Below are 10,732 nucleotides of genomic sequence, written 5' to 3' on the forward strand. Positions count from 1 at the left end.
ATAGTCTTTCCTTTCATCAACTGGAGTTTGTACTTGTGTCAATAAAAGTCAATCAAGATTTTCTGGTAAGATCTATTCATTACAAACCCATGCTGTATATTGATTACAGTTCCTTCGTTCTCCTGAAAGGTTAGGACCATAACTGGAATTTAGCCACCGGCCTGCACTGCGGTCAGTGAACACTGCCCAGGGTGGAGCATTCTGCCTCAGGCAATTTGTTAAGGGATGCAGCACATTGGTTTATAGTATAGGTCCCCCTACTCCCCATCCCTCTGCTGCTCCCAGGAGATTGTTATTCCCACACATCCCAAAGCTGCAATTCTGGATAATTTACACAAGACTTGCACAAGGGGGGGGGAGGAAACAGAGTTCCTTACTGCCTACCCTGACCCCATACAGTTGCATAAGGGCTGGGTACAAACGAGCTCTGAGATTTTCTAAATCTTTGCTCCATTACTTCAGCAAGGATAGGAGTTAGACATAGAAGGCAAGAACGGCCAGGACCTCTCTCTTCTCCCTTTGTCAAATCAGCAGCACAAACTCTTCCCCTCACCCCCACCTCTCTTCACATTTCCAAAGGAGACAGAATTTTAGTTGAGAGCAACTGAAGTACCACACAGGCAATGGCAGAGCAGTTTTTCCACACCCACCACCAATCTCCTTCAAGGACAAGCCAGCACTTCAAAAAAGTTTCAGAGTAGCAGCCATGTTAGTCAGTTAGTCTTCAAAAAGGTAGCTCAGGATTCATGCATATCAAGGCCCAATTCAACAAGGACTACATGTGCTTAAGTGCCTATTGACTTGAGCAGGATTACCCCATGCTGTAAGATATGCAAATGCTTGAGCACATTTGATTTCAGGCAGCCAGGCATTTTTGAAAATCCCACTAAGCACTTATCTGCATCTTTAGGAACCCAATACCTCTAAAAATCTGGCCCTAAGCGACCCAGCCATTTAGGCCCCTAAGTCCCATTGATTTTCAATGAGATTTAGGCTCCTAAGCACCTATATCACTCCTTACTATCATCCTTGGCTACACTGTGTAAATAGCAATGAGATAAAAGGCTCCAAAACGAGCCACACAGTTCCTTTGAAATCTAGGCACATAATTACACGACTGATCAAAATATGGTTACCTCGGTAGAGCTGGTCAAAATCAGAACATTTTAAAAACCTGTGAAAATTTGGACCTGAATAAAATTATGCAGTTATGTCATCTGGGTTTTTAAACTCCTGAAATTCATGGGCGGTAGATCTTCTACTAGTGTAAACTGTCACAGCTCCACGGATGTCAATAGAACCGACACCCCTAATGCTCTGCTCCTTGCTATCCATGTAATATTCATGCACACCTGGATACTCAGGCATAAGTGCGCCATTGTAAAGTTGAATTTCATTCTTAACTTTGCACCACAACCATAATGTTACACTGACACATCCTAAGACAGAAGATAAAAAGGTGGGTTGTTTTTGTTTTTTTGAACACTAAGAAACTGCACGAGACCATGTACTAGATCACCTACATATTGATATAGGTGTAATGGCTCAATAACTACAAAGTCTGCTGGGCTATTATGTTCTGTCCTATAAACTACCTTTGGGGGAATTCAGCGCCACTGTGCATGCGTAGAATTCACATCCCCTGAAGTCCCCCCCCCCCAACCGCAAAAAATACATTCTGCCGGAGAGGCACTGCAGTTATGCCTTTCACCCACTAGGGGCTGCTGTGTAAGGTCAGCTGGCTCACATTAGTAGCGAGCAGCTGTTCGCGAGAGAGCAGAGGCTGCTTTTCTCACAGCAACGTGCCTGCAGGACAGATGGGGGGGGACGGGATATGGGAGGGAGGGGTCACACAGATTGGGACAGGGGTGGAATGAGGTGCAGGAACACCAAGGGAGTGCAGGACAATATGGGGATGGGTAGGTGGGGGTGGCTGAGTGAGGGTGAAGAGACATGTGGGACGGGGCAGATGTGCCTGTGAGAATGGGAGAGGCTTGGGGTCAGCCAGGGTCTGCAAGGGGGAGGCTCCCCAGCTCCTTAACAATCCCTTCCCAATCCGCCTCCCAAAAAGAACCTGTTCCATACTTCTCCCACCCCACCCAACAACCCTCCAGGTTCACTTCCAGGTCCTTCCCAGCAATTACTTCCTTCTCCCCCAGCTCTGCTTTTACCCTGACTCCCCCAAAGCCCTTGCACTGCTTCTGAGGTGTGCGGGAAATATGGTTCTGTATTGTAGTTTAAATGAATTATTACTCAGAGTTCTGTATTAATATGCCAAATATGGAATCTAGTTGCCAAAAACATTTCCTGAACCTTTTTTAATGTCTGTCTGTATTGTTACAGACATACTTGCTGACATGTATTTTGAAATAAATTACTAAAATAATGGAAACTGGAATGATTATATTGTTATTTTGATAAATAAAATAAGCAGAATTTTAAAATATTGTGCACAGAATGTTTAATATTTTGGTGACGAATTCATCCAGGAGTAATAAACCGAAGGACCAAATTCTGCTTCCATATAACCCAGTGTAAATATGGAGTAAATGCACTGGAATTATTGGAGTTACTCCATATTCAACTGGGGAAAGAATTGCGGGTGTCTCTGAGCAGCAGGCAATGTTACTTTTAGGGCAATAACTAATAATACAGGGAGTTAAGAAAACAAAGTTGTTAAAAGTAGTTTCCTTTCCTGGCTTCTTATGGCTACCATCATTGACGTTTGTCATAAATGTGCCAATATTTCAACTTAAATAGACAGATTTGCATTTACACTCAGAACCTCTTTAAACTAATCTGGCAACAAATTACACACACAAAGGCATCTTTACATTCTCTGAGCCTTACTGTAAATAAGGACCAGGACCAAAATATCACCCCTCAATTAGGAGAAAAAGTATCTTTTACTCATTTATGGAAAAAAAAATTTAATCAACTTCTTTACCATTCTTTAAAATAAGAAAAAAAAAAAAGGGAGAGCACTTTGTTTTAATGGCCATAATGCTTTGCTAAATCTCCAAAGTCATTCTAATGTTCTCAGAGCTCTGCACCTGGCATTTCTGAGCACGAAGCGTTTTGTTCCTAAGCTTGGCACTGAAGTTCGTGCCACAGATAATATTCTCATGTAAATCAGACTTCAGACTTATTTCACGTCTTTTGATGTCTAACCAGCTCGAGAGGCTTCAAAGCAAGACACTGGTAAGCAGAGATACCAATCGATCACTCAGTGGATTAAGATTTTTTTCAGCTCCTTCCAGAGATGCTGAACTTTTCAGAGCTGCAACTGGTTAATTGCAAGGTTTGCATGGTGGCTCACTGATGTGGTTTATTCAACAGACTGCATGGGTTATGCTGAACTGTTTCAACTTACTCTTGGGCTCAATTGCTGTTCCCAGTTAGAAGCTCAAAACACAAACTGTGGTGAGAAAGAACATGGTCCTTTCATATGTACTACTGTACCAAATGTCACTGTCCATTTTTTAAACACTTATCTGTACCATATTACATTAACTATAAGTGGCCTCCGTTTATTACTCTTCTTCAAATCAATTATTGCTTTTGAACAGAAACTCTTAATACCACAGTAGCTAAAGGCAACAAAAGCAACAACAGCACTTTCAAATGATGCCAATGCATTTTTCCAATACCGACAGTCCTGTTGAGCAAATATACAACTTAATAATTAAAGTTGGTTTCAAAACTATCACAAGCCGACCCTGACACGTTATTTGTTTAAACTGTTATAAATCTACCTTGACAGGTTTCAGAGTAGCAGCCGTGTTAGTCTGTATTCGCAAAAAGAAAAGGAGTACTTGTGGCCCCTTGGAGACTAACAAATTTATTTGAGCATAAGGTTTCATGAGCTACAGCGAGGCATCCGATGAAGTGAGCTGTAGCTCACGAAAGCTTATGCTCTAATAAATTTGTTAGTCTCTGAGGGGCCACAAGTACTCTTTTTCTTTTTATAAATCTATCTGTAATGCGGTGAAAATGAACTCCAAGGATTGTTTAGCCACAAGGGGACTAATTAAAGAGTAAGCTTTTAGAAAAATATCTCCAGAGGTACCTACATGGATTTAAGAGCCCAAGCCCCATTGGAAGTCTATAGGATTTGTGCTCCTAAATCTCTTAGATGCTTTTTAAAAATTTTCCCCCCTTAATATGTTTGTTTTTTTTGTTTTTTTAAAGAAGTGTTAAAATGAAATGAGGTATTACCTTTGTACATGATATAATTACTGTTTCCAACATTCAGTGCTATTTTAAAGACGAAACCAAATATAGATTAAACACGAGTTGATAATTAACTAGTACTTTAGGACCCAGCTTTCATTATTGTTTATTTGTATTATGGCAGTAGCACGTATCATAGAAATCATAAAAGAAAAGAAAAAGGTGGTTTGGTTTTGTTACAAATTTAGATAAGTAAATAAACGTAATTCTTTTAGTTAGAAACCACATAACTTTTAGAGCAAAGCGTTTTCTGTATCCAAGTTTCTCAGCTTCTTTTTCATATTTTACAGGGACAACAAGAAAAATGATGCATTATTAAATATAAAAGTCATTGCTAAATTCCACTTTATAAATTCTGAATTAACCAAAGAATTAGCTGAACTGACAAATCAGATTTTGCGTAAATGGTTAAAAGATCAACAACCCACAGATCTGTAGCAGTAGATTTATGTGTGTGATTACTTCACCAATAAAATTTAAACTGAACTCAAAACACACAAAAATCTGTTCCATATGAAAGACACTCCTGGGCATTAGCATGTCTGTAAAAACAGACAAGTAAATTCAATTAAACTGAGTTATTAATACAATTTTTATGTGGACAAGTCACTGTCTTGTTTAAAAAGAAACATGGGGATTCTGAAATTATGCTCAGGAGATTAGAAACCATCGTAATCACATTCAGCTGAATTCAGAACTCTTCACAATACAACTGCACACCGAGTAACAGGTGTACATGAGGAGTTATTTTGCTTTTGAAAATAAAGGGCCAAAGTCTGCACTCAGTAAGACCAGGGTAATTCAGAATAACTCCCAATAATCTCATATAAAAACAGGTACTTTGACTATAGCCAAAAGTGCATAATGATAACAAACCTATAACAAACTAATTCTACTTCAGAACAAATTGAATGGTCTCCCCAAAAAAGTGAATGACCATTTTCTTTCCTGGTAGATATACAGTATATCTACATAACCAGAAGTATTATATATTCAACAATGTATACATCTGTTCAGATACCTAAAAGCCCTAATGACAGAAGCATCAAGGTTCTCTTTCTCCCCCTCGCCCTAGTCTTCATTTCAGAAAGGTTAGGTAACAGTTAAGGATATTTATTTATGTAAGTATACACATACTTTAGGTTCTTCTGCATTCTGATAGCCAAATGAAATGAATAAATTGTCAAAGATGACAACAATTTTCCCCCTGGTTTTCCTGTACTTTTAATCATTTCAGATTTAAGATAGTTACAAAATAAGCTGCAAAGAAATGGCACCTATTGAAATTTGAAAAATCTTTTTTTTATTTTTTTACTTTTAAGTACTATTTCACTAAAAACTCAGACACACATTATCTGTCATCTATTCTCTCTTCCACTGTAAAATTTAGTTGATATGCCAATAATATATCTTCTAGATGGATTTGAGAGAGAGTAGTAGAATTCAAATTTCAAGTTAACACGACTTAACTTCCAAGTTGTACTTGAAATCAACATATAAAACAGCTTCTAGAACTCTAGTAAAGCAATGTATCCGCCCCCCACCAATACACATAAGTGATGTTTATATCCTGAAACTTTGTTTCCAATTAAAAACATCTAATGGTTGAGTGTTACACTTTAACAGCTTCAGCCAAAATTTCCTAATCTAAATACTTGAACTCGGGCATGTAGATCCATGTATGCACACACCAATAAGTGGACTGATTTTCAGAAATGGCAAGGTGAGCTGCAAGTGTTCAGCATTTTTGAAAATCAGGCCATTCGTTAAGGTGCCCAAATATGGATTCAGGGCCCTAAGTTTAGCACCCAAGTTAGAAAGTTTGGCCTTCATCTGCACCAGGTCATAGTGTTTAAAAAAAAAAAAATCCCTCTTGCCTCCTTTTTCTATCCAGTATTAAAACTATAGCTACAAAAACATGAAGAGGGAGCAGTTCAGATTGAGAAGAATTTTACTTTTTATCCAGGTTTCAGAGTAGCAGTCGTGTTAGTCTGTATTCGCAAAAAGAAAAGGAGTACTTGTGGCACCTTAGAGACTAAAATTTATTTGAGCATAAGCTTTCGTGAGCTACAGCTCACTTCATCGGATGCAGGCACACTGTAAAACAGAGAACTAAACTACACAGCAACTTTTTCTTTGTCTCCATCCCCCTCTTCAATTTTCAATCTGAATTAGGGAGAAACATGAGATCCGTATAGTAACTTCACACTGCAGCGAAAAAGCACAAGAGACCATTTTAAATGTGTATGGTAGGAAGAGGCCTGGGTCATTAAACTGGAAGAAAAAGGGTTTTTTGTTGTTTGTTTGTTTTTTTTAAATCCAGCATACCAAACTAACAGTTAAAAAAAATGCAATGAGTTCAAGACCATATGACCTAGTCAGATTATTGCTATACCTTCCATACAGTGCAAAGTCTTTAATAACTAAACTATCCTGTGCAAACCATATTCTAGTCTGCCTTGATAGTGCTGTGTCATTTTTACACTAGTCATTCTTATCTTTACTCTTATCTTTAAGACCTTCACACTCCTATGTATAGGAAATACCAGCGGACCAGTTTTTGAACACTCTTTGTAGGAACTCAGAAGAGTTTTTAAATCACCACAAAGGCAGCACAGCGTCTGTCTTTTTCACAAGCCACTCCGGTAACAATGCAGTAAAAAAAAGTAATAAGCACATCAACTAGAAGGAATATTGTTCAGTAAGGACTTTTTCCAGGCCTTAATCTGCAATGTTGCAGATTCCCAAAGTAAAATACCCAACAACTACAATTTATTGGACCAACTTCTGTGTGAGAGAGACACAAGCTTTTGAACCACACAGAGCTCCGTCTCTATCACCCACAGAAGTTGGTCCAATAAAAGATATTACCTCACACACCTTGTCTCTATAAATCCTGGGACCGACAGCGTCCGCTACAACTACTACACTGCACCCAACAACTACAATGACTAGATAGGAAAAAGTGGCCACAGTCAATGGCTGACGGCAAACTCTAAGATAATTATTTTTCCTCACTGGCACAAAACAGCATAGAGCACGAAACTAAGACACTGATCCTGCAGTGAGGCTTAACCTCAAGCCGGGACTTCAGTGGACTGGCAACAAATAAAGCACCTGCATAACCGTGTACAGGTCGAGAGCCTAAAAAGGCTGGGGGGTGGTTGGGAAATGAAGTGGGACACTTGAAGGGCTCGATCCTGCGATTGGCCGAGGACCTACTGCCAGGTTCCCCCCCCCCACACACACACACACCCCCCCCCTCAACTCCTATTGGGCTCTCCTAGAGGGGCTCCGCATTTTTGCAGAATCGGGCCCGACCCTGCTCCCGCTGCAGTCCATGGCAAGACTCCCACGGAGTACGGTTTTGCAGGACCGTACCCCGATGGGAAAAGCGCATCCCATGAATTCATCATAGGCAAAGGAGCAGGGGACCTTAGGCACCGCGGAGGAGGGGGGGGGGAGAAAAAACAGGATTTGACCATCCTTCCCTCCCCCCCCCCAACAATAAAAGGAACCAGGAAAGCTGGGGAGGGGAGGCCAGCTCCCCCCCGGGGAGATCCATGGACTTACACGTAGACGGGCCAGGTGGGGAGGTCCCTGGGGAGCTCCGTCAGCCCCCGATGGCTGCAGTCCAGCAGCTCCCCGGTGCAAGCGCAGCTGGAGGCGCAGCGCAGCTCGGCCCCGGCCCGGGCCCCGGCGCCCAGCAGGGCCATCACGAGGAAAGCCAGACCAGCAGCGGCCCGCAGCAGCGGGGCCCCCGCGCCCGGCCGCGCCATTTTGTTACCCTGCCCCCGGGGCCAAGGCGGAGAGAGAGGCACGAAGCCCGGCGGCGGAGCGCGTCCAGCGAGCGGTCCCGGGGCGGCGGCGGCGGCCCCCCGCGCTAGGCTGCCCGCGCCACCAGGTGCCCCATGGCAGGCTCGCTTCTCCGCTGCACCAAGTCCGGCCCGGGGGGCGGCTCGGCGGGGCTCGCTGCTACGGCAGGGAGGCGGCTGGGCACGGGTGCATCCCCCACCCCCGCCCCCAGCGTGGGGTCCCGGCCACACACCGGGCGCCCGCGGGACGGCTCCTGTCAGCGCCCTACCGCCTCCCGGGGCGTTTGCATGGCGGAGTCCGGGTCCGCTCCGGAGGTGGGGAAATCAAGGCAGCGACGTTCCCCCGGCTAAAGAGCCGCCGGCCACAGAACCAGCGCCCCCGGGTCCGCCGAAGCCCAGCTCAGCCCGGGCGGCGGCGGCGGGTGCGGCCGAGCCACCTCCCGCTCCCCGGCGGTCTCTCTCCCGCTGCTCCGTCCCGCCGCCGCCGCCGCCTGCCCTGCCCGCGTGGGCCGATGCCGCGCTCTCCTCCGCCGCTTCCCCTGCTCGCGCCCCCCGGGCCCCCTTCCTGCCGGCCCCGGGCTGGGGAACGAGCCCCGCCACCCACCGCGGGCGCTGCCCGGCCGGCCGCCCCGATCCCCGCGGGCCGCCGCGCCGCGCCGCCCGAGCCCCCCGCAGCCGCGATCGCTTCCCCGGCCCCCGAGCGCCGCTCTCGCCTCAGACCCACGTTGGGGCCATCGCAACATTCCCCCGCCGCCGCTCCGCTCCCATTGGCCGCCCGGCGTTCTAGAACGTGCCCGCGCGCCGCTGGATTGGACAGCCGGCCGCCGGTTTGGATACACAACGTTCCATTGATGTTGGCAGCCCGTCAATCAGAGGCGAGAGGTCCCGCCTCCCTTTCCCACCCAAGGTGTGAAAGCTGGACGGGAGACTCCCTCCGCTAGCCCCGCTTCTTAAAGGGGAAGCTGAGAGAAGGGGTGAGCCAGATTCTTTCTTTCTGGGCACCTTTCTCACTAACTCAGTACTTTAGTATTATAAAGTGAAATAGAGACAGGCCCCCAACCAACTGTGGTTTTGCAAAGCCCAAACTCAACCAACTAGGTTTGTCAAAAACCAACATAAGGAATCCTGAGTTCATCTCCAATGTAATATAATATAAATAATTATAATTAATTATACTCTATATTGTGCACATATATAGCACATATATAGCACGTTTTTAGCATAGGTGTAAAAGTGCCTTAGTAAGTATTATAATCCTGATTCTACAGAGAAGAGCAGAGGAAAGAATTATCTTCTTCCTAAACCAATGCTGAACTTTAAAGGCAATAACTTTAAAGTACTCTGCTCCTAAGGCTGCTTCTGAGGAGGGCAGCTTTAACATTTTTATTTTTATTTCTTTGCTATGCCTACTATATGCATGTGGGTAATAATAATAATTACTAACAGGAAGTGCTTGGTAGCCCTGGTCACATACTAGAACCCCATTGCACAAGGGGCTATAAAAACATAGACTAAGAAACATAGTTCCTGCCCTAAGAGTTTATAATCTGGATATAATACAAGAGACAACAGATGGATACAGACAGATAGGGGAGTCCACGCCTAATGGATAATATGGTCCAAAGAGCCTGCATTCCAAAATTAGTCAAATCATGACCTGTTAGATAGTTGTTACAAAAATGTTACAAAAAAATTGATAAAAGCAGCAATACACTTCCACACATGCATTCAGGGCCTGACCAAAGCTCATTGAAGTCAACAGAAACACTCCAATTAACTTTAATCGGCTTTGGATCAGGCCCATACACTGTTTAGTTGGAAGGCGGTACTCGGCCTTCTCAACAAACCAGGCTATGAGGGTACACTATGTAACCACTCACATGGGCCCTAGTCCTGCAGCTAGATCTGTGTGAAGGGATGGATTTATCTTTAGGGAGAGGAGCAACTAGTATGGGCCTGATCCTGCTTCCACTGACTCCAACAAAATTTCCATGCCCCAGTCCTGCAGACAACTCTGCATGGGCAATCCCTTGAACTTGTGCTGAGTCAGTTGCAGCATTGCAGGAACAGAGCCCCATTGACTTATGGGGATTGGGCACTATACCTATATAAAGTTTAAATATTCTGTTTATCTTCTAAGAGACACCTGCTCTTTTTTTTTTAACATAAAATAGTGGCACAATTCTTTATTCAGATTTGTTCATAAAGGTTGCCATGGACACATAAAAATGCTGCCACTTGAAATATTGCTGTTCTAGCTTCATCTTATTTGGAAGAAACAGCATGTCTGTGGAAAAAGAACTTGTGTGTGATGGCAAATCTGCAAACAGCCTTATTCAACAAAATATCAGAACTCTGTGGCTTCGGCCACAAAGTCACCACAGACTTCTGTGGTTTGCTTGCCATGAAGTGCAAAGCCTATGAGTCAAGATCTGAAAATCTCTCTTCACTGTGTCAGTAGAAAGGGTATTCAGTGTTTTGGCAATGCCCCCAGTCTAGTAAGGAGCATGAAGTCATGTCTACTCTGCATACCCATTTATGGAAGTTTGCCCAAACTGACAACATCTTGCTGATTGGTCTGAGTGTACTTGGAGAGAACAGTGATGTTGACACTCAGGGGAGGATTATGTGAGGCTAAATGACAACATGCTAACAGCTGATAGACTCTAAAGGAAAACATACAC

The 10,732-nt window shown here is 44.1% G+C and overlaps 1 protein-coding gene across 2 annotated transcripts in view; it reads right to left on the minus strand.

Moving 5' to 3' along the window:
- Nucleotides 1-8,869, minus strand: part of LRIG1 (leucine rich repeats and immunoglobulin like domains 1) — a 125,213-nt gene extending 116,344 nt beyond the window's left edge. The window contains exon 1 of one of the 2 annotated variants that reach the window (XM_038409093.2): nt 8,773-8,869. In XM_038409093.2, coding sequence (XP_038265021.1) covers nt 8,773-8,816 — 44 coding nt within the window. In that variant the 5' untranslated portion in view covers nt 8,817-8,869. Of the gene's footprint in view, nt 1-7,806; nt 8,735-8,772 lie in introns of those variants that run through there. The other variant, XM_038409092.2, reaches the window with a different exon arrangement.
- Nucleotides 8,870-10,732: the final 1,863 nt, after the last annotated feature.

This window comes from Dermochelys coriacea, chromosome 7 (assembly GCF_009764565.3).
Source record: "Dermochelys coriacea isolate rDerCor1 chromosome 7, rDerCor1.pri.v4, whole genome shotgun sequence".
Taxonomy (NCBI): Eukaryota; Metazoa; Chordata; order Testudines; family Dermochelyidae; genus Dermochelys; species Dermochelys coriacea.